The 23,543-nt window shown below is 42.6% G+C and overlaps 2 protein-coding genes across 6 annotated transcripts in view; one reads left to right on the top strand and one right to left on the bottom strand.

The window, feature by feature from the left end:
- The window catches only part of CCDC32 (coiled-coil domain containing 32), a 50,394-nt gene that overhangs the window by 26,546 nt on the left and 305 nt on the right, over positions 1 to 23,543 (bottom strand). Inside the window, exons 1-2 of one of the 2 annotated variants that reach the window (XM_069208577.1) lie at positions 21,552 to 21,668; positions 11,417 to 11,699 (exon numbers count right to left, since the gene is read on the bottom strand). In XM_069208577.1, the coding sequence (XP_069064678.1) occupies positions 11,417 to 11,678 (262 nt within the window). In that variant the 5' untranslated portion in view covers positions 11,679 to 11,699; positions 21,552 to 21,668. Of the gene's footprint in view, positions 1 to 11,416; positions 11,700 to 21,551; positions 21,669 to 23,543 lie in introns of those variants that run through there. The other variant, XM_069208578.1, reaches the window with a different exon arrangement.
- LOC138260254 (protein-L-isoaspartate(D-aspartate) O-methyltransferase-like) overlaps positions 21,793 to 23,543 on the top strand; it is a 227,908-nt gene continuing 226,157 nt past the window's right edge. The window contains exon 1 of one of the 4 annotated variants that reach the window (XM_069208574.1): positions 21,793 to 21,929. In XM_069208574.1, coding sequence (XP_069064675.1) covers positions 21,893 to 21,929 — 37 coding nt within the window. In that variant the 5' untranslated portion in view covers positions 21,793 to 21,892. Of the gene's footprint in view, positions 22,029 to 22,109; positions 22,249 to 23,543 lie in introns of those variants that run through there. The other 3 variants (XM_069208575.1, XM_069208573.1, XM_069208576.1) reach the window with 3 other exon arrangements.

Genomic DNA, 23,543 nt, shown 5'->3' with positions numbered 1-23,543 from the left:
GTGCTGCTAGTAGTGAAAGAGGGCCCTTAATAGCAAATTCTCTGACAGAAAGGTGTGAGTGTTGAATTCCCCAGTGGGGAAGATGTGACGGTCTACTAACCTCATAATGTATTTCACAGCAGCGTATGCTCAATACAACCATAAATATCGAGAACTGTCTTCAAACACCAACCCAAGAAGAATAGTAATATTTTTTGCTGTCTGAGGAGGTTCAAAAAGCTTTAGCAAACAAAGTTGCCATTTGGCAAGCATCAGTGCTTCCTCAATTGTATTTGGGATAAAGAAATCTTGCAAAGCTATAATGAGCCTCATTTCCATTGAAGTCCTTCCTTTCGCCTTTTAAAAATATATGCTGTTGGCGCCAAGGTCAGAAAGGAGACCAGAAGAATGGGTCTTGTTGTGGCTGTAACACAGTTCACCAGCTTGGGCACCATGTTCAGTGTATGGAACAAGATGTTGTTTCTGAGTACAGTACCAATAATCCTAAATCCTCCTTCCTAACCCAATAAAACTACCCAACTCTGAACCTTAAAAGTGTCTCACTGCCCCAAACACCTACCCATCTCTGCACCCTAAAAAAAGCTTACTACCTATAAAAAGAAATTAAACTAAATGGCCATCTGTAACCCTAAAAAAAACTCAACAACAACAAACCCATTTACTGAACCACCAAAAACTTCACTAATCCTTTAAAATAAATATATATATTCCTCATGGTCAGTTCACGTCAGCATGCTACTACCAGTGCTGATTTCAGAGCCTGCCCATGCTCTGTGTTTAATCGGAATGTTCAAAATCGCACTCCAGGGAAAAGAGTTATTTCAAATTGCTTAATTCTCCACACATAAGATTCTCACACCAACACGTTTCGACTCCACAGTCTTGATCACGGCATGCAAGTACTTATTTGTTTTTACCTTCTATAACATATACTCCACTCTGCTATTTAGTTTCAAGAAACTAAAAAAAAGGTTAAATTTTTTTATATTTAATGTATGAAGACTTAGTATGGAACTTCAAATCCCATGACGCCTTATAATGGCTTAGTGGAGCATATGTTATATAAGGTGAAAACAAATAAGGACTTACATGCCATGTTCAAGACTCTCAAGTCGAAACGCATTGGCGTGAGAATCTTATGTGTGGAGAACAAAGCAATTTGAGGCAACTCTTTCCCTGGAGTGCGATTTTGTGATTTTGGAAATTACGATATATACATATATTTATTTTCACACACACTTTAGGTTTAATTGAAATACTACTTAAATTTAAAATAAATTCTTTAAAATTGACATTTATTCTAATATTTCTCTCACATGTTCATACTTTGATATTTAATTTCAAGAATTAATATTTTGAATGCCCCTGAGACACTTTGGTATTACAGAAGGGGGCCACAGGTGCTTAAGCGGCCTCTTCTGTAATACAGATAGCGCTGGGGTACGTGTAGTGCCACGCTATTGAGAAAATGTGCTCCCTCATTTGCATGGAGGCATTGCCCCCATGCAAATAAGGGAATCACTTTGCCTCTGCATTCATGCCGTATTACGTCCCCCTGCAGGTGGGGGCAGTCACTCACTGCACCCACCCGTAAGGGGATCTCTAATCCCTTTTGAAAGTGCAGGCAGGTTGCCGCTGGCACAGAGAAACATGAAGCAGCTTTTAAATAGCTTATCAGTATTTCTCTTGAATGCGCTGCCCTGGATGACCTAATTTCTGATTTCTCCAGTAATTCCTCATTTCTAAGGGGATCCTCAGGGTCCTATGTGTAAGCCCTGTAATTTACATCACAGCCTCTCCCCCAATGGCCCCAGTATCTGCAGTAACTCTGGGGATGAGTAACCAGTTGATATCAGGGACGTAGGTGTAAGGCACTCAGTGGAGTTGTGGAAAAAAAAAAAAAAAAAAAAAAAAAAAAAACTTACCTCTGTAATGAGTTAGAAGGTTTCAGGCATCAGTGGAAGCACTTTCAGAGCTACAGTGGAGTTGTGCTGCTTTACAGGTTCGATAAAATAAGCACCACCCCACAAATAGAATCATTTACGGAATGTCAGATATTTTGCGATTATACCAAGATTTGGTAATATTGTTAGTAAAAGCAGTAATTATGACACTACTGCAAATTTAAGGATCCAAGTGTAAGCACAGTTTGTCCGTTTTTCCACATCCATTGGTGTAAAACTAGCACTGGCTCTGCTTGTGCTCTTGTGCTCTGGTGCTAATAGGCAGAGAACGCAGCACTTCCCTCTAAATGCAGAAATAGTGTTAAATACACTGAACACCACTTTCCACACATTAGACCAGACTGCTTCCCACAAACTGTAAATAACTGCCAAAGTAGTACGTCCATGAATGACAAAACCGAATGTCCACGGATGACCAAATATTGGTGCAGACTATTTTAAATTTGTCATTCTAATGGCCCAGCTGTGTTACGTAAACTTTTTTTTGTTTTGACTTGGCAGCACAGCTGTCTAGATTAGATATTTTACCAATTCTTTCAAATACACACTGAGTGGCTTTGGCTTGGTTCCACCTAGGGAACTATCAACTTCTCACCTCGTTCTATCAGCTGTGCTCCCATTAGAGTGCACGAGGAACTATCATAAATCGGAAAAATAAACTCAAACGTGCTGTTTGTCACATTCAGCTTTTTTTTTCAACCCTATATGCATTTTACACAGCAATATTTTGCTACTTTTTCCAAGCATTGGCATAGTCATTAGGGAAGAATTTAATTGTGATAAACAATTCTGCATACAATGCAGCCGAACACCATTCGTGAATGCCTGTGTTTACTTTTGTTGGTACATTAAAGCCAGACCTGTTGGCTTTACCAATACTTGTTTTAGAAAAGTAAACTCAGTCGTGTTAACTATTACTGAAGAAAGTTAAGGTTGAACCCTACAAGTTAATAACCGCAAAACTATTTTCTACTGAAGTAGGCAGTCCCTGGTGCACCTTTAATGAATGAAGTGTGACATATAAAGTGCCGGCTACTCCAGGGACTGTCCCAACGTCGAGTCTTTCAGTCAGATCATCTAATCTTGTTGGAAGAGCTAGGTCTTCAACCTTTTCTTAAACACAGTTACTGAGCCTAGCTCAAAAGGGTGCTTTCTCCATGCCACTGGGCTGAGGTAGGAAAACCTCCATCCAACCACTCTCATGCGGCAAATCTGAGGAATCCTAGCAAGAAGCTTGTAGGATGACCACGTTTCTATAGGGGGCATACAAACCGACTCTGTCCCTAAAATAATCTGCACTGTATTGGTGCTGTGCTCTGCGTATCAAGAATAACAATTTGAAGAGAATTCTCTTCTTTATCAGAATCCAATAAAGGGCCCCCAAGTTCGGGGACATGCTCGTTCTTGGGGGCAGGCTAACAAGAATACGGGCTGCCATATTCTGGTCCACTTGAAGCTTGTTAAGAAGAGTCCTCCACTTCCAGATATAGGGCCTTTCCATAATCCAGCCTAGATGTTCTAAGTGCCGGATGACCAGCTTTCTTGTAGACAAAGAAAGTAAATGTGAAATCTTTTTTAATGCCTGCAAAAGGCCAAAACATGTCCCAATCACAGACAATCTGTGGTTGAAAAGAAAGAGAGTTGTTAAATGTAATGTCCAAGTTCTCAACTGTTCCCTCCCGAGGACCTGAGGGTGGGGCGTGTTTGAGCCACAAAGTCTGCCATGGGTCAGGGGCATTGGAAAATGATGACCTAAAATTAATACACCGGTCTCCTAAAGTAGGAGGAAATGTATGATATGCCAAAGAGCAGGGCAGGGAACATAACATTCAATAAGCACTGCAACTGCTGAGACCACAGGCCACCACAAAACTCAAATGCCGAAGTCTTAGTCACACATGGAAAATTAAGCTGTTTGCAGTTACTTCCATCATTGATCTCTTTTCTAATTAATGATATCAAAGGTCCCCAGCTGTCACTCAACCCTGATTAAGACTAGGAACGAGCCCAATATCTGCCTGCCTTCAACAATGGATATGCCCAGCAAAGCAACTGCACAAGCTAAGCAATTCCTATAGTATGCATTGTGGGTGGAGCATAGGTGCCATGTCTATGCACCGCTTGGAGAGCCTGACTTCAGCAGTCCACTTTCCCCAACTTTTAAGGGTAAAGTTAGCATAAAAATAGTCCATGCATGATGGATGTCATGCGTGACATGTGGTGCTCAGTCTTCACTTTCAGGGCACGTGGAAAATAAACTGAATACTTGAGCATTGTAAAGCCTGTTGTAATGATGTAACATGGCTCCATGCCAGAACACTGGGCATGGAACCAGCTTGTTCTGAGGTTCTGTCATGCAGGGTTCTCTGCATGACAGTTGATATGCTGGCTGTTGGTTGAGGCTGTAATAAATACCTCCTACCATATATCTTCATCTGGTGTGGATTCACATTATTACACTGGCGACGCTTGGGCGGAGAAAGGAACACAGAGGAAGGGACAGCCTCAACAACAACAAAGAAGGAAGAGCTTGGATTATTTAAGAGAAAAACGGAGATAACTTACAGAGACGTGCTGGGAGAGGATTGAGCGTCTTGCAGCATGTTCTAGTGGAGAAAAGTGTGAAATTGCGGTTGTAGGGGCTTTGTGGAAAGCTGTTTGAGCATTTACTGAGGATCAAAGTGTTCTCTGTATGCTTCACGTCGTCAGAAGGTCAGTGAGCAACTGGAGAAGGACTGAAAGCTGTGGGAATTGTTGGCGGCCATCTTGAGTGTGGTGGAAGGAGAAAAACAAGCCAGATTGACTGAAGAAAATAGACTGGATGTTTGGTTGCGGCCATTTTGAGTGAGGAAAACGATCCGAGATTGCTCAAAGAGAAAGCAAGCCCAACTGCCTGAAGAAAACGGACTAAATGTTTCGTGGCGGCCATCTTAGATGAGGAAGAAGGATTTTTTTTATTTAAAAAAAAAAAAATTTTTACAGCGCAATTGTTGGAGGACATCGAAGAAGAACATCGACGGTCTATTGGAAGTTGAAACTTAGACGGAGACTGGATAAGGATCACTATATTGGTTTGTGGTCACGGGAATATACATTTCTTTGGAAACTTTATTGCACTTGTGGAATACAAGTATTGGGCGTTGTAAAATGAATTAAACTGAAAAGGTCGTCTCTGCGGTGACAAACACACCTGAAGACCCGTGTTTGATATAGCGGCATCGTGCTGGGACATCCAGTGACTGGCACACCTTTTGGACTTGCACACCTTTTGGACTTTAAGTACTTTTAGCAACTAGTAGGGTTTGGAATATATTGTGGGGAAGAAGTGTTTTACACCTCTTGTGAGTATGCAGAATGTTACGGCGCCGCCGTTTTTCTTGTCAGATCCAGGAGAACCGGTTATTAAGTGGAAGAAATGGAAAAAGATTTTAGAGAATTATGCCAGGGTGTGTGGTACGAATTTGAGTGGTGAAAGGAAGCAGGCACTTTTGTTACATTGTTTAGGGGGTGAAGGACAGGAGGTGTTGGAAAATCTACCTCCATTGTCGCAAGCTGATCAGAGGGGGTTGAATGAATATGAAATATGTGCAAGACAACTAGATTTACATTACTTGCCAAAGATTAGTACTATTATGGAAAGGTACCATTTTGGTTTGCGGGAGCAAGGGAAAGAGGAGAGTGTTGAAGAATATATTACGGCTTTACGGAAGTTGGCTTCAAGTTGTAAATTTGGGGCGTTGGTAGAAGAAAGGATTAGAGATCAGTTTGTGCTGAGGTGTTGCAGTGATAAAGTGAGGGAAGAACTCTGGCTAAAGGACGAGCCACCGTTGGATGAGGTTGTTAGTATTGCAAAAAGGGTAGAGCATATGTTAAAGTGTGTTGGAGAACTAAGTAAAGCACATAAAGAAGACAAGGTCAGTGTAAAAGCACAAGAAGTGGAGTGTCAAGTCATACAAAAAGATGAGAAGGAAAAAAAGTATGAGGGTGTCCGTGAGAAAGGTGTTGTAATAGAAAATAGCGCAGGAAAGACACAGGGGAATAGGAGGTTTGCAACACCTTTTCAAGGAAATTGCTACAGATGTGGAAGATTTGGACACATGGCTAATGCAAGTGAGTGTCCTGCTAATAGGATTACTTGTAATGTTTGCGGAAAAAGAGGACATTTTGGAAAAAATTGTAGGATGAGGAATAGGAGAGATTCTAGATCAGAAATAAAGGAAGTCAGTTTTCAAGTTAGTGAGAGTGAGGTGGAACATCCCTCTGAGTGGGTTTTGGTGGGGAATGTTAGAGTCAAAATGAAATTTGATTCGTGCTCTCACATCACGTTTCTCTCAAAGGATTTTTTTATGAAGAATTTTCAAGGAAGGAAGAAACTGTTCAAACCTAATATTAAACCTACGGGTTATGGTGGGTTGCCAATTAAGTTATTAGGTTACTTTGATGACTGCATTGAGTACAATGGTAGGTTCACTGATGCTAGGATTTATGTTGCTGAGAGGGGTGATAATTTGTTGAGCTGGAGTCATCAAGCACGCTTGGGTGTCATTCTCAATCCTAATGCACATCCATCTGTTCAGGTACAATCTATTGAGGGTGACGAAAACAAGTTTGTGAGAGTTTTTGGTGAATTGTTCAGTGACACCTTGGGGTGTTTAAAGGGGTACAATCACCATATTAAGTTGAAACAGGGCGCAGTACCAGTTGTGGCAAAAGTTAGACGCATTCCCATTTGTGTCCAAGACGCTGTACAAAAAGAGATAGATAAATTGTTGTCCACTGGTGTTATACAGCCTGTAGAGGCAATGGAGTGGTTAGCTCCCATTGTTGTGGCACGTAAACCAAATAATGAAATCCGTCTATGTGTGGATCTTCGTGCCTTAAATAAAGAAGTGGTGGTTGACAAGTTCCCACTTCCCAATATTGAGGAATTAGTATCATCGTTGGATGGTGCTTGCTATTTTACCACTCTGGATATGGCATCAGCATACCATCAGGTTCCGTTGAGTAAAGAGTGTCAAGAATTAACGGCTTTTATTACGCCAATGGGGGCCTTCAAGTTTTTGCGTATGCCGTTTGGGCTGGTTTCTGCGGCCTCAGTATTCCAGAGGATTATGGAAGATCTTTTTAAAGGCATTTCAGGCGTAAAGTGCTACGAGGATGATGTATTAATATGTGGGAGAAACGTGAGAGAACATGATGAGAGGGTGCATGCTGTGCTTAAAAGGATGCTTGATGCTGGGTTATCTCTTAGGCGAAGCAAATGTAAATTTGGAGTCACTGAACTGGACTATTTGGGTCATCATATTTCACGGCAGGGGGTGAGTCCTAAAAGGATTTGGTGGACACTATCGAAATGTTAAAAGAACCGTGTACAAAAGATGAGGTTTCTTCATTCTTAGGTATGGCAGAATTTTATAACAAATTTATACAAAATTTTGCAGATAAGACAGTAAATCTAAGGAAGTTGATGTGTAAGAATGCAGAGTTTGTTTGGACGGAAGAGTGTGGTACAGAATTTAAACAAGTAAAAAATTATCTCAGGAATGCACCAAACTTACAAGCTTTTGTACCTGGGAATCCCACTTTCATTGTTACTGATGCGAGTATAAAGGGGCTGGGTGCTCTTCTTTTTCAGATCAGGAAGGGCCAAGAGGTGCTAATAGCTTGTGCTTCAAGATGCTTGAAAGGGGCAGAGATATGTTATTCTGTTATAGAGAAGGAAGCATTGGCAATATTCTGGGCCATAAACAAGTTCAGAAAATTTGTGTGGGGATCTTCTTTCGTAGTCAGGTCTGATCATAAACCCCTGAAAGAAATTTTTGAGAAGAAGGGTTTGGACTCTATTTCCTCGAGGATCAGGAGATGGGTCATTTCCTTACAGGAGTATAACTTCATGTTTGAATACATTCCGGGAAAGACAAATGTAACGGCAGACTGTCTGTCGAGATTGGTGGAGGTGGTAGAGAATGACAAATCTCAGGATGAAAATGATCAATGTGATGCTGAGTGTGGCATAAGAGTTTGTGATGTTACGCTGGGGGCTGTAAAGGAAGATGAATGGAGGGATGAGTTGCAAAAGGATAGTGAATTGTGTTCTGTGATGTCTCTTTTGGATCAGCATAAGTCTCGAAGTCTGGTTAAACCTTGGTCGTTAGTTGCGAATGAGTTAGCCGTTGTTGATGGTGTTCTAATGAGGGGCACAAGAATGATTCCCCCATTGAGTTTGAGAGAAGTCATCGTGAACATGGCTCATGAAGGGCATATGGGCATTTCTAAAACCAAAGAGCGCATCCGTCAGGATTTCTGGTGGCCTGGATTAGATTTGATGGTGGAACGTACTGTTAGGGAGTGTACACCTTGTCAAGCTAGTGATAAGGTACTCAAACCAAGATGTTCACCTATGGTTTGTAGAAGTTTACCAAAAAGTCCATGGGATGAATTAGCTATCGATATTGTGGGGCCATTGCATGGAGAACATCAGACTCCTTACCTGTTGGTGTTGCTGGATTTGTATTCACAATGGGTGGAGGTGAGTTTGGTGAGAGAGATCACTTCTCAATCTGTGATCAGTTTTTTAGAATCTGTGTTCAAACGCGAGAGTTTTCCTAACTCTATTCTTTCTGACAATGGTCCGCAGTTCTGTTCTGCTCAGATGGAGGAGTATTTTGTAAAATGTGGAATTGTACATAAAAAAATTGCGTTATATCATCCAGAGGCGAATGGTGCTTTGGAGAGATTTAACAGGACTTTAAAGGAGAGTATACAATTAGCAAAGGTAAACTGTTTAGATTGGAGAAAAGAACTGCAGGGTCGTATAACAGCTTACAGGTACACTCCTCATGCATCAACGGGGAAGACTCCTTTTGAACTGCTCAGGGGAAGGTCTCCAAATACTTGTTTGTGTCCTGGCTGGATGGTTGCTGGGAAGGGTTTGAAAAACAATGGTATTGGGGAATGGAGAGACAAAGAAGTGTCTCTGCAAAGCAAAAGGAAGATTTATGTTGATAAAAGGAATAATGCGAAAGTTACAAATTTTGAGGTTGGAGATAAAGTAAAGGTCAAAGCTTCTGTTGGCTGTCAAAATTGGTCAAAACATACCTCTCCAAAAACTATCATTAAGCGGTTCAAAAATGCTGTCAAGACGGATGATGGTCGCATCTGGAATCATAGTCGTGTAGCACATTTTGGAGGGTGTGGTGTGGCCGACAGGAGAGATGATACTTCTTATCGTTTTCCCTCTGACATTGATTTAAGGTCTGATAATACTCGTAGGAGTGTCAGAACACGCAGGTTTCCTTTACATTTGCGTGATTTTGTGTAGTTCTTTCTACCCTCTTTTTCTTTCTGTTCAAATGTGTTTTTTGTTCTCATGTTATTTCTGTTCTAATGTAAAGAGGAAGAAGTGTAATGATGTAACATGGCTCCATGCCAGAACACTGGGCATGGAACCAGCTTGTTCTGAGGTTCTGTCATGCAGGGTTCTCTGCATGACAGTTGATATGCTGGCTGTTGGTTGGGGCTGTAATAAATACCTCCTACCATATATCTTCATCTGGTGTGGATTCACATTATTACACCTGTGATCTTGGAAACATGGAAGGCATACAGAGGTTGACTATTAATTCAACATATCCTCATCTATGGACCACATGAGGAAAGAAGTCAGGCTTTTGTGTTTCACTGGTGAAAGTGAGGCCCAGGAACTGACAGAGGGACTCTCAAATTCCTGTATAGGGCTAAAGTCCTTGAGCCCCCTACCTGAGGTAATGAAAGTCAGGTTCAACATAAGGCACAATGCACAGAAATATATTGGGTGGTACAAACAATCTAGAAGGGAACCCCTTCTGTGGCTGGGCGACTGAATCTCATAAGTGACCAGACAGCAAGACTTCAAGGGATAAGACTACATAGGTATTTCTAAATTGAGAAATGCGTAGGAGAAGAAATACATAAAGTCATTTGAAAACCTCAAGGAAAATACTCTGTGCATAACTCACAATTCTTTAGGTTCCTACAACTGAAAAATAAACAGCATGCCCATACAACACAACCATATGGAAGCCAAATTATTGCTGAAGTCACTGGGGAGGAAAGGTATAGCCTGGCTGTACCGCTCTCTGGTTGCTAATGGCCCAGACGCCATGGTGACTCTTCATTTTAGTTGAGAGGGAAGTCTTGGAAAGTTGGATGAGGCCACATTGAGAAAGACCAAGATGGCGCCTTATACTCTGGCAATTTCGACCTGCCTTGCCTCATCCAAATCAATTATTTACACAGAATATACTATGCCACAGAATGACTATGGTGGATGGACACAGATTCCTGCCTACACGTACAAGCCTTCACAACATGGTTTGGACCTTTATACATAAAATTTGGGAATGCCCCATCACACAACTATATTGCAACTGTACAGTACACTCCCGAGAGGTGGTGTTGGGCATGCTACAGGGGGCCTGCTTTGGAGTCCTAACTCCCAAGCGGGTCCTTTGTGGTATAACAGAGGAAGTCGGAGGAACAAGAGGCAGTCACATTTTTATTGGGATGGAATTTATGACGTCAAAAAGGAACACAATATGTAGATGGAGGGCCCGGGTGGCCCCCTCTCTGCAGGAATGGAGAAGTGTTATGGAACAATACACCATCCTACAAAAAGAGGCATACAAGACCAAAGGGAGTCCTCATAAGCACGAGAAAGCATGGGCTGCATGGTTGATGTACTCCCAAACACATACTAATTAAGATACAAAACACCACCCCACACTGTGTGCGCTCCCATTGCTCATGGGCAATTAGTAGTAGTAGAGACACACAACACTCACATGCCCACACCCTGTGGAGAACACTCCACCCCCTCACCCCCATGGATATTCAGACTGTATGGGTTAGGCAAAGCTACAGAGTTTGGGAGCATCAAAAGCTTTCATTACCCTCCCACCCCCACCCCACGCCCCCAACTCCCCAAAATTGTGCTGCATAGATCGATAAGGGTTATGTTACTTAATGTGGAACTGCACTAGGATTTTGTATAATGTATTATCTTGGACAAGGTGATGGAATGTTTGTGTCTGCATCCATTTTTGAAAATTCTATAACAAAATGGTTTGGGGAAAAAAAAAAAAAGCCCTGGAGTAGGAGAACAAAAGGATGGGCTAAGGAGGTGGCCAACAGGGAATGTCAAGCAAAGTTTGCGGAATATATTACTGGGATTTTGATTTTTAAAAGTCTTGTATGTCAAGAATAATATCTATTCCACAGGTTATTGTAAATAACAAATTTCAGACACCTCAGAATAAATACTTACCTTTTTTCCCCCCCAGGACAGGTACATTATGAATTCTCCACCTCCAAGAACTCATTTTCATGTATGTTTTATGGAACCATATTACACAGGCCATCTAGCAATGTAACACATTAACATTTCTCTTCTCAAACCACTAACAAGCACTCACCTAAAGAAGCTAAATAGATTTCAGAGTCCTGTAGTGGAGCCCATGGCTTCAGTCCATTGTGTAACCCAGGCGTGGACGTCTCACTGAGAGGCGCAGTATTGAAATCACTCTGAGTTTCTTCGGAAGATGCAGTAAATGAATCTGCAAAGAGTTCGTTTGTAACATCTTGGCTTTCTGGATTTGGTAAACTGGAGCAGATTTCAGCCCAGACTTCCTGTCCTGGCCTTGTAACTGCAGACTCAATGCTCTCAATCATTTTCATTGAGCCTTCAACTGGATTAATCTGAAAAGTATATGCAGCAATATAAACATTTAGGAATATAATCTGACAATGTGCATAGATTTCTGGATTTGTTGATGGAAGGACAACAGCAGCTGCAGGGCTACAGATCTTTTCATCCTTTCAACTGCCCAGCTGACTGATTCCCCACTAAGATGGACTCAATGTGTGTGACCCCACTGTTTTTGTTTTGCTCACTAAACCAAAAGAAAGAGCTCTAGCAGGACTAATCTGTATCAACGATCCATCTGGAAAAACACCTTAATTGTTACTGGATGTATTTCAACAATTTTCATACATTAATTAATATCGTTCTAGATGGATATATCCTACCGCACACCTCATGTAGTTACAATATCCAGTAAAAGTGGAAAATATACATACACACACAGATCAAAATGGATTTACTTGAATATAAACATCAAAAAACATTTGAGAAAGAATTGTACACCATTGTTGTATTTCGTACAAAGTTACACCAGGGGACAGTCATTAACTGATTTCCAGTATGTGCTGTCTGGAGATAGTCCACTCAAGCTGTGACCATCGGTTAAACTTGTGTGAAAAGCATCTAATCAAATTGAATCAACAGTCCAAAAATAAATTGTCCTTCTTAAGTCTTCGGTTTCTCAAACTACATGGTGTTGTGCTCACCAGCAGAGCAAAAGGCTTGTCTGGACTGCACCTACAGGGAGTGCAGAATTATTAGGCAAGTTGTATTTTTGAGGATTAATTTTATTATTGAACAACAACCATGTTCTCAATGAACCCAAAAAACTCATTAATATCAAAGCTGAATATTTTTGGAAGTAGTTTTTAGTTTGTTTTTAGTTTTAGCTATGTTAGGGGGATATCTGTGTGTGCAGGTGACTATTACTGTGCATAATTATTAGGCAACTTAACAAAAAAAATATATATACCCATTTCAATTATTTATTATTACCAGTGAAACCAATATAACATCTCAACATTCACAAATATACATTTCTGACATTCAAAAACAAAACAAAAACAAATCAGTGACCAATATAGCCACCTTTCTTTGCAAGGACACTCAAAAGCCTGCCATCCATGGATTCTGTCAGTGTTTTGATCTGTTCACCATCAACATTGCGTGCAGCAGCAACCACAGCCTCCCAGACACTGTTCAGAGAGGTGTACTGTTTTCCCTCCTTGTAAATCTCACATTTGATGATGGACCACAGGTTCTCAATGGGGTTTAGATCAGGTGAACAAGGAGGCCATGTCATTAGATTTCCTTCTTTTATACCCTTTCTTGCCAGCCACGCTGTGGAGTACTTGGACGCGTGTGATGGAGCATTGTCCTGCATGAAAATCATGTTTTTCTTGAAGGATGCAGACTTCTTCCTGTACCACTGCTTGAAGAAGGTGTCTTCCAGGAACTGGCAGTAGGACTGGGAGTTGAGCTTGACTCCATCCTCAACCCGAAAAGGCCCCACAAGCTCATCTTTGATGATACCAGCCCAAACCAGTACTCCACCTCCACCTTGCTGGCGTCTGAGTCGGACTGGAGCTCTCTGCCCTTTACCAATCCAGCCACGGGCCCATCCATCTGGCCCATCAAGACTCACTCTCATTTCATCAGTCCATAAAACCTTAGAAAAATCAGTCTTGAGATATTTCTTGGCCCAGTCTTGACGTTTCAGCTTGTGTGTCTTGTTCAGTGGTGGTCGTCTTTCAGCCTTTCTTACCTTGGCCATGTCTCTGAGTATTGCACACCTTGTGCTTTTGGGCACTCCAGTGATGTTGCAGCTCTGAAATATGGCCAAACTGATGGCAAGTGGCATCGTGGCAGCTGCACGCTTGACTTTTCTCAGTTCATGGGCAGTTATTTTGCGCCTTGGTTTTTCCACACGCTTCTTGCGACCCTGTTGACTATTTTGAATGAAACGCTTGATTGTTCGATGATCACGCTTCAGAAGCTTTGCAATTTTAAGAGTGCTGCATCCCTCTGCAAGATATCTCACTATTTTTTACTTTTCTGAGCCTGTCAAGTCCTTCTTTTGACCCATTTTGCCAAAGGAAAGGAAGTTGCCTAATAATTATGCAGACCTTATATAGGGTGTTGATGTCATTAGACCACACCCCTTCTCATTACAGAGATGCACATCACCTAATATGCTTAATTGGTAGTAGGCTTTCGAGCCTATACAGCTTGGAGTAAGACAACATGCATAAAGAGGATGATGTGGTCAAAATACTCATTTGCCTAATAATTCTGCACTCCCTGTATAGTGGAGGGTGGCTAATGTCCCTTCATCAGACGTGGATGCGGAAGGTACCAACTAGGAGTCTAGTGAGGACTACAGGTCTTTAAACTGACATGCTCATCAACATAGCCAATAAGCATTCTACAGATCAGGAAGCAATTTAGTCCTCTACAACTGGGGAGAGTCTGCCCCACAAGTGAGAGCGTTTGGGCTTACAATGCCTTCATCCATAGTGGGATTCTGCAATGACATGAAGAAACAGCAGAAAATGACAGGCAGTCAGTCCACCTTTCCTATCCTTGTTGCAGGCCCTTGGGCTGCACCTTTGATTATACCAACGTTTTACCCTTGTCTGGTTGTAGTATACATTTAGTCCAACAGCAATAAACCCAACACTGACCCAAACCATTTCTTTTGCTTGGCAGGTCTGCACAATATAAGATGACATCACTAAGTGTTGGTAATTTGTGTCCAGCCCAATGCACATCCTGAAACCATCTGTGGCCTCTCCCATTTGTGCTCTGCAAAGACTGAAAGAAAGAAGCTAAGAGTTTCCATCAGAAAGTGTACCCTGGCTCCCAGGAAATCCACCTTTACTTGACCAGCCAGCCTGTGCATTCCCTCCTTTGCGGAAGCCCAGCACGTAAACCTGTGAAAATGCCTTCTACTTTGATTGCCTGGGGTTATGATTCTTTTTTAACCTGCCATCTAGACTTGATTGGCTCTGGCTCACCGCCAGACGTTTTACATGCATAATAATCACCATGAGCCTGGGGTGTGTGGCTTGAGCACTGTGCAAGACGGTGGCTGCTCTGTGGCGCCACAACCACGCCAGCACATTCAGCACCCGCTTTGCTGCTGCTCCTGCCCTGATCTATTGGCCTGCTATATAGTGCCCCAGAGGGTGTCTGAAGAAGTCCCAACGGGCCGCGGTGTGACTTTCTCCGATTGCAGGATCACCAAAAAGAAGATGGGCGGCTCCCAAGATGGCACCGCCCGAGTGAGTCTTTGTCTGAACTTCCAAGAACTGCAAGGGGGACCTGGCGCATACTTTCATAACTTTGCCCGGTGAGTCGGGGGGAGTCATTGCTCTTGAGCATCTTCTGTTTTTGGAACCCCAAAAATCCATGTACTCTGGCTAAGCAATTCCTTTGCCACAGTCCCAACCACTGATGCTGTGCCATGACCCTACAACTAAATACTTGTTTGGCTCTTTTTTTTTTTCCAACACATGTACCTCATGAAAATGGCACTTCTACAATGGCAGACTGTCCAAATTTTGCTCTGCTCTTCCAGTGATGTTCGCTCTTTTCTTTTTCGTGTTTCTTCAATATTTGGCTAATGGACTTCCCCTCAGGATCTCCCTGCACCTTGCCCAGATCTTTCTGGCTATCAATGTCCATGCACTGGTATGCTCGTTATGCAAGTTCAGATGGTGTGGTGTCAGGACTGTTCTCACCTGCAGATATAATCTGATCTTTGCCTCTCTGGATCTTCATTCCTTGGTGGAGCTCATCAGGTTGCCGGACACTGGTAGTCAGAGAAGGTTTCTAGGCCTGTATCTGTGTTCTATAAAGGATTATTGGCAGTGTTTGCCCCTCAATCTGGAACCCCCGCCTCCACAGCAATCTACGTCTTGATCCTCAAATCAGCAGCCCTGCGTTCGAACCCACCTGCACTGTATAGTCTAAGTCACACCCAAATACCACATAATTCCAAAGATTCCTATGATAAATAGCCCACAGGGAAACTGCAACGTACCAAACAGGAACCTCCATTCCCAGAATCCCATATCAAAAATAAATCAGAGGATTCCACAACAATGTAAACCATTTTGAAAAAACTTAACACCATACATGACACTGCACAGAGCACCAAGACAAACACAGATCTTCTTCAAGTTGAGGTGGCAGGTATCATGAGAGACTTGAAGGATTTAAACATTAGACTCAACCATGCTGAATCTAGAATAAGCAATGTTGAGGATTGTAATGTGGCTCAAGGAAAACAATTACATAGGTCTGATAAGATTACTTCCTTCCTCAAGCGAGGCATTACCAATATGGAAGACCGCAGTAGGCGTGGAAACCTAAGACTACTTGGGCTTCCTGTGAGCACTAAGGTGAAAGCCTCTTCCATGGTTGAATTTGTACAGTTCTCGATCCTTGCCACCCTATAAATCCCCTTTCAAAGAGACTTCAAATTCGGGCATGATCATAGGATCCCTACCTTCCAATGTAAAAATTCTACAACTCCATACCTGGTTCTGTTTAAGCCTCTATGCCAACAGTATGCAGAAATCATTTTGGCTCACAAGAGAAAATCTAAAGAGGTCACTTGGCAAGGGAATAAGATCTCCATTTCTCAAGACTTTGCAAGAGATACTGTGTCTTGGAGGGAGGGCTTTTTTGCCCTATGAAACAGACTCACTGAAAGAGCTATCCCACATTCCTTCCCCAGTCCCTCAATATCGTCTTCAAAAGGTAACCACAAATCTCGGATGAACATGCAGATTTTGCAACCTTCTTGGGACGATACGTCTGAACCTCAGATGGACCAGGATGGTGCTCCTGGTCCCTTTAATTTTCCCCCTATTTGACTCCAGTAAGGTTGTATCGGATGTACCTTTTCTGCATTTAGGTGGTCCTATCATTTTATATATTGGTATTGTAACCCTTCTACCTCTGATTCGTGATGGTGCCCCATTCTATCGCCCAGAGCACTGACGACTATGTGTCTTTTTATATGCACCTTTAATTGTGATGTGATGTCAAATAGTGATGCCCACTCCTCACCTTTGTCACTTTATACTGTATAAACAATGTCTCACAAATGCCTTATGATTGATTTTTCTCTTTAGGTTGTTCTACAAATGCCTTAACACATAAATGTTTGTTAATTACCTTGATTTTAACGTTAATTTCAGACATGGATGTTCCTACAGCCTCTTTGGATCTTACTTTGTCCTTTAGTGGGATCTGTTCTCTCTTTTTGCAGAGAGGTTTATTTTCTCTTTACTCCTCCTTTTCCTAATCTCCTTTCCCTATTCCCTGCGTCATGGGATACATACCCTCTAGCCCAGATGATGTCACTTTAAGGCCCTTTGTTTTGGGCGTCGGCGCTCTAATCAATGTAATAATCCTCCACTTTTTCTAAGATGTCTGATCAGAAAGTAATATTTCTCAATGTTAAAGGCTTAAACCACCTAGTAAAACGCAGGAAAATTCTAGCTTATTCCACTAGTCTCGAAGGACATATGATTTTCCTCCAAGAAAGTAAAAATCGGTCACAAACAATGCTCTTTCTTAACGCACTGGCCATGTCTCGGACATGGCCTGCTCCCTTGCAATTTCAACAAGCATTTGCAATGCAACGGGTCTCGCGTTTGCTCGTATTAGAGCTGATAGCGTTGTAAACTCCTAACCGTTTTTTTCACTCGTAATGAAAAAAGTGCAATTATGTGTGTAACCGGAAAAAGTGCAATTAACTGTTTAACAAGGTCGATATTAAGTAAAGTGCTCGACTTCTGCCAAGCGAGATCGCGCTGGGAAAATAGAGAAAAAGTAGCCCACGAGTCGGACGGAAAAAAGCGAGCCTCGCATGTTTTCTGTACTTGGTCGGTGCGCTCGAGGAGGGCTATCCACCGGAAAAGGCAGGACATATGCATGCCTTCGACTAATTAAATCAAGCAGATTCTAACAGGCAAGCCCACCAGCCAGTGAAAGACACTGATGTGACGTGGACAGGGCTCAGAGCCCTTTTTAATTCCTAAAGCGTCTCGCTTAGCGAAACACATGCGACGCAGGCTCGACCCTAAAAAAGAATGGTGTGGTTACACTCATTACAATACGATCTGGCCTCTCCATAATTGCAGTCGAGCAACACAACAAAGGCGTAAGGTCTATAGCCGGACTCTCACATAGTGATGGAGAATTAAATGCAATTCATATATGTCTGCCACCACATGTGTAATTCTTTTCAATACAGACCTCCTAAAGCACATAAAGCTGTGCTTAACTGATGCATGACCCCTAAGCTATTAGACATCTGGAACCTGCAGAACCATGCAGGATCTGACTTCAAGTTATTTTCTCCCCCTCATAAGTGTTTATCTAGGATCGATTATATTCTGCTTAGTGCCGGTCTTTCTCAGGACTCTACAGTCCTAATGAGAACCCATCTTCGTGTCTGACCAGACTGCCAATATGGTCTCTTTTAAATTTTCCCCCACGTGCCACAAGACAGGCGCTGGGCACATGAACACCGAGTTCCTAGCCACTGAAGAGGACAGAATATAGATGGCCAAAGAAGTCTCACAATACTGTTTCAGTTTCTTCTCCGGTGGTCTCATGGGACACCCTGAAATGTGCTATTAGGGGTTACTGCATCAGCCAGATGGCTAAAAGGAAAATGGACTTCAAATCTTCTTTGCTCAACCTTGATAAGGCAATTAAAGCAAAGACATCCCTCTATAGACATTCCAAAGACCGTTCTCTAATGGCAGAAATCAAGAGACTCAAATATGTATATAACTCCATTATCAGTAAGAGAGCACTACTTGGTTGTACAGGTTCAGAAGAGCAAGATACTTTTCTATTTAGATATGGCAGACAAACCTCTAACAGCTTACTTGAAATTTAAACACAATAATTCTATCATACCAGCAATTAAAGATTCCCTGGGCACTACTGAGACTAAAACCGCAGACATTTTAGAGATCTTTGGAACCTTTTATGCCTCTCTCCGCACCCCGAAGACTGCAGCTAGTAAAGAGACCTGAGCTGGAGATAAGGAAAGTGAACAGGAAATTGTGGGGTGGGGAGAAGAGTCAAAGTTGTTCTGGAAATGAGAGTGAACTGGGTTCCAATTCTGGCACATATTTTTCAGTCAGTGACAGGTACCAAGCCAGCACCAACAAATTGTCCCAGTACAATATGTTAACACTCACAAACACATGCAGTGGTGCTCACAGTCACATGTCAAGTAAACAGGCTGAAGGGCAAAGAGATATGGTACATTGTTTTTCCTCTCCAGTTCACCACCTGCTGCACATAGCTCACTTTACAAACAATTAAGAGTTCCTTTTGCTTGAATTATATCGTGACTCGAAGTAGTTGTTTGATGGCAGACAGAGGTCACCGAGGAACCCACACCTTGCTACCAGACCTATAACCCTATCCAGGCAGTTATTCAGCATGTCACTTCTTAAGAGGACAAGCTCAGTATCTATCTAAGATACACAGATTTGTATGTGTTCTGTCTGAATGGCAGCATGTATGTTACTACACTAATCATAAGCATTTATAAAGTGGACCATACAATCTGATGTTTTGTCACGTAAGTGTTTACTACAACACTGCAGTATCCATTTGATCAACCACAGAATAGCAAAATAATGAGTTCAATTCTTCAAAGAGTCAAAATTATAACTTGTAGGATGCATGCAGCGGGTGCATAATGCACTGGGTAGTTTTACTACGATCATAATTTGACCAGCAGGTATAAATAGGCTCCTTCAACAAACTTATTAGCCCATGGTATTATCTTGCATTAAATGTACTTCTCTGACCATTATTTTACATAAAATGTTCTGCAGCAGAAACATTAACCTTCAAAATTATTTTATGATGAGTTAAACAGGTGACCAGAGGGTGTACACATACGACACTTGCAAGTGATTTAACCTTTTAAGCAATCATAATGGTGTTATAATAAGACTTGCTCGATAGCACATCTCTGCACCACGTATCTTAAGTCTTGAATATAGGCCAAAATGTATTCTGTTTGCAATCAATAAAAAAAGCCAGGACAGCTTTACTTTATTCCTTACTGCCAATTTCTTTGAGGGGAAAGTTTATAAAAATAAAACACACAAATACTTGCAGATTATAAAATTACTTTCATTGAATCAGGTGATATTCATAAAATTGCTTTAATCATGACTGTTCCCTCCCCAATGGCTCTGCCTTTCTGTTCTACAGCTCTCATTACAGGGCTCCTACAGGGTAGAAGTCTGAAGGTTTGCATGGAGCCATTTTCCACACATATAGTCGACTCTTCAATCCCTTTTTCTTGGAGGGCTTCACTTTCCCTTCCCATTCTGTGGACAGGCTTTAAGTGGGCTTGGTCCCTCCTGGCCTCAACCCTAGTAGCAATTAAAAATGGACACTGAGACTGGCCCCTAGCGGGCCCCATATGCACATCCTTAAGTGGCAAAAACATTGATTTCTGAACAACGGACATGAAAAAGTGAAGGTGATAAACGTCACTGATTTAGTTCCTGCTTATATTTCACACATTTTACTTAACATTGGATTACCAAGTATTGCTAGCTATTTCCAGGATGTTGTGTTTCTGTATTTTTTATGTGGTACATTATCCTTATATGGAGCATACTTTGAACTGAGCCACCTCCAGTGTTTAGAACAGCCACGATTAAAAGCTCTGGAGTAGAGGGTGAAGGCAGACTGAGTTTCTCACAGTGCCTCAAAAGGCTGATCAGAATACATTGTCATCCAATCCTTGGCATTTGTAGAGAGCACCAAGAAGTGGTCACGTATTCCAGTTGCAATTGTGAATCGGTGCAAATGTGTGTGAAGGCGGTACATAGCTGTCAAAATAATGACAAGACAAAAGTAAAAGAAAATGCAGTGCTTACAGGCGAGTGGGAATCAGAATTTTAGTTTACATGTTTAAGCCAAGCACTTAATGACATAGGCCACGCCCCTTTTTGGTGGCCCAAGGCCCCTCCCCTATTTTAAGCCCCTTCTGTAGGGATGGCTATACTTTGTTCTAGGTCGCAGTAAGGGGGGGAGGGGTCACATGGTGGTCCCCTCTGCTGAGCTACCCTCATTCATCTCTTGTGGGGCTACATTCCCTCCTGGGTCCTCAAATTCCCACACTCTGGTGCCATTCTCCCTCTGATGCTTTGGAAAGAAAGGGGGAAATTTTATGTTACTAATCATGAGAATCAATTTCATCACTTCTTCATGTTTGGGGGAGTTGGGTTCTCTTCCAAGCAGCGCTTAATTTGAGCCAGTGGTTTCTGGTGCGGTCACTGGCAATTGTCAACACCAGCACTTATGACAGTCTGACACATAGTGGTGCTGTCTGTCTAATTTATTTAGAGATGGACACACCACCAGTTTATTAATTCAATATACATTAAACATGACTAATACCTGACACTCAAGCCATTCTTATAGCTTTCGGGACCACAGCAGTCTGAATTAGCGCACCTGTAGGAGTGTGATTGTTAATAGTTGTGTTGGTACTGTCAATGGCAGAGCTGGCAGAGGCAATGGGTGGTGCAAGTTGCAGTGGCCTCCAAAGCGAAGGCCCTTGCACTTATTTTTCCGCAAATTAAGCAGTGCTGGAAAGTCACCAGGGCTACTTTTTCCAGGACTGCACGTTTCACCTACAAACCAGCTACATTCACCATAATGCATGAGAGGTCGACACGCTTAAAGCCAAGATTAGATACTGTGTCCCCCATTCTCATGTTGGGAAGTGGTCCCCTTACAAGACACTGTTGTAGTTTGCTGGTCCACGGCGGTCTCCTTCCAATCCTCAGCTAATCTTAGAACTGTCTTTTTCAACAACCCATCTTCACCCAACAACCAACCTGTATCGTAGAGCAGACTCTCTCCGGGCACAAGAAACCCTCAGGCCAGCCTACTCCGGCTCAGGGAGCAGCAGAGCACCAAGCGAACGCCTCAAACACCAGAGCGGCGGGACCACGGATGACTGACATCACCGCGGGCCAATCACAGCACGGAAGCCCAACCTGCTTTACGGCTACGATACATTTATATAATTAACGTGTGGTTTGTTGTGTTTCACGGCTAGGCCCTCTCCCGAGTGGAGACCGGAGGATCTCAGCACCCTGAGAGGGGGAAGCACCAAATGCACAAACGGCAAAAAAGCTAAGGGACGGCTGCTGCCGTAAAGAATGCTGCAAAGCGCATGACGCTCCTGGGAAGACGTAAACGCGAGCGAGGAGGTGAGCGACGCTGCTCTTCCTCGGCTGGGTGCGATTTTCCCAACCGAGAGCATGTCAGACTCTGGGCATGCGCGACGCGATTCGGGCTGTTCTGGGGTGGCAAGTTTTCTTTTCCTTTCTAGTGCACATATGTTTTTTGTTTACAGCGGGCTGCTTTCTAAATATATATTTTTTCTACATCAGTTTGGTATTTGATACCCCCCCCCCCCCCCCCCCCAACCAGTATTTAGTTGTAACTGCGTAGCGGCCACGGCTGTCACTCTGAAACTGGGGAACCAAGTTTGAGTCTCCAGGTTGCTTCAACATCCTGAAATTTTGGGTAAATCACTTAGTCTCACAGAGCTTACCAAAAACTGTTGTGTTTATGATGCTAATGGAAAGCCCGAACGAGCGTTAGAATGAGGTCCTCCAACTGGATCCATCAACTGTTACCAAATCTGCCCCAGAAACCCCTTCAGTGAAATGTGTGCGCGTACTTTCGACAAAGTGACACTTCCAGCCGAGCCCGCATTTTATGCTTTTCATTCAGAAAAGTAGCTTGGGGCAAAGGAGGCATCATATAGGGCTGTAAGTGGTATGAAAATGGTGGATGTGGGTCTGTGAATCCTTACGAAGATTGTAATGGGGCCTAGTTTATTAGCTTGGCTTAATGTATGTAAAAATCCTGTGCATCTCAGAATCTTCTAGATAACTAGTTTTCGATTGCCTCTTTGTGACTGTTTTATTATTGCAGCCAAACGTACACATACATTACTGAGATCTGTGGAAAGGCCAGAGGTCTTCGCAGTGTAGCAATTACTCCTGCTCTCTCCTTCACACCACATTCGTATGAATTTTATCTGTGAGACAAATATCATCCCTTTTCTCCCCACGTCTTTGTGAAAAATCTATATGCATAGTTCACATTTCTTCTTTTTCCCTCTGCACATACTTCCTCGCATCGGTTGTACGATAGAACCACGCATGCGTTAACCACGCAGTCGAAACCACGACCGCATCTTTTCCACGCATTCCTTTACCACTCATGACTTTACAACACATTTAATTGTAAAAGCATGCTTAGTAAAGGCATATGTGGAAACGACATGCATGGTTATGTCATACAAGCCCCCTCTTAACCAATAAAATACCCCAAGCTCCCTGAGGCCCAAAACTTCCCCCACCTCTAAAACCCTAGCCCCTGCTTACATAAAAAAAAAATAACGTGACGAGCCCTAAAACTTCCCCCAACCCTAAAAACTAAACTACCCGAACACTCTCCACCCGCCCTGAGGCCCAAAACTTCCCCCACCTCTAAAACCCTAGCCCCTGCTTACATAAAAAAAATCTAACGTGACGAGCCCTAAAACTTCCCCCACCCCTAAAAACTAAACTACCTGAACACTCCCCACCCGCCCTGAGCCCTAAAACCTTCCCCGTCCATACTAAATAAACTTCCCCCACCCACCCTAAGCCCTGCAAAAAAACTACCCCTTCCCCCCACCCCTAATAACGAAACTTCCCCCACGCACCCTAAGCCGTAAAATAAAAAAACTACCCTGAGCCCTAAAACCTTCCCCACCCCTAATAAGTAAACTACCCCCACCCACCCTAAATCCAACCCCACTGCTAAAG

Source organism: Pleurodeles waltl, chromosome 9, assembly GCF_031143425.1.
Source record: "Pleurodeles waltl isolate 20211129_DDA chromosome 9, aPleWal1.hap1.20221129, whole genome shotgun sequence".
Taxonomy (NCBI): Eukaryota; Metazoa; Chordata; class Amphibia; order Caudata; family Salamandridae; genus Pleurodeles; species Pleurodeles waltl.
Note: the sequence above shows the minus strand (reverse complement) of the source record. Positions and strands in the feature narration are given on the sequence as shown.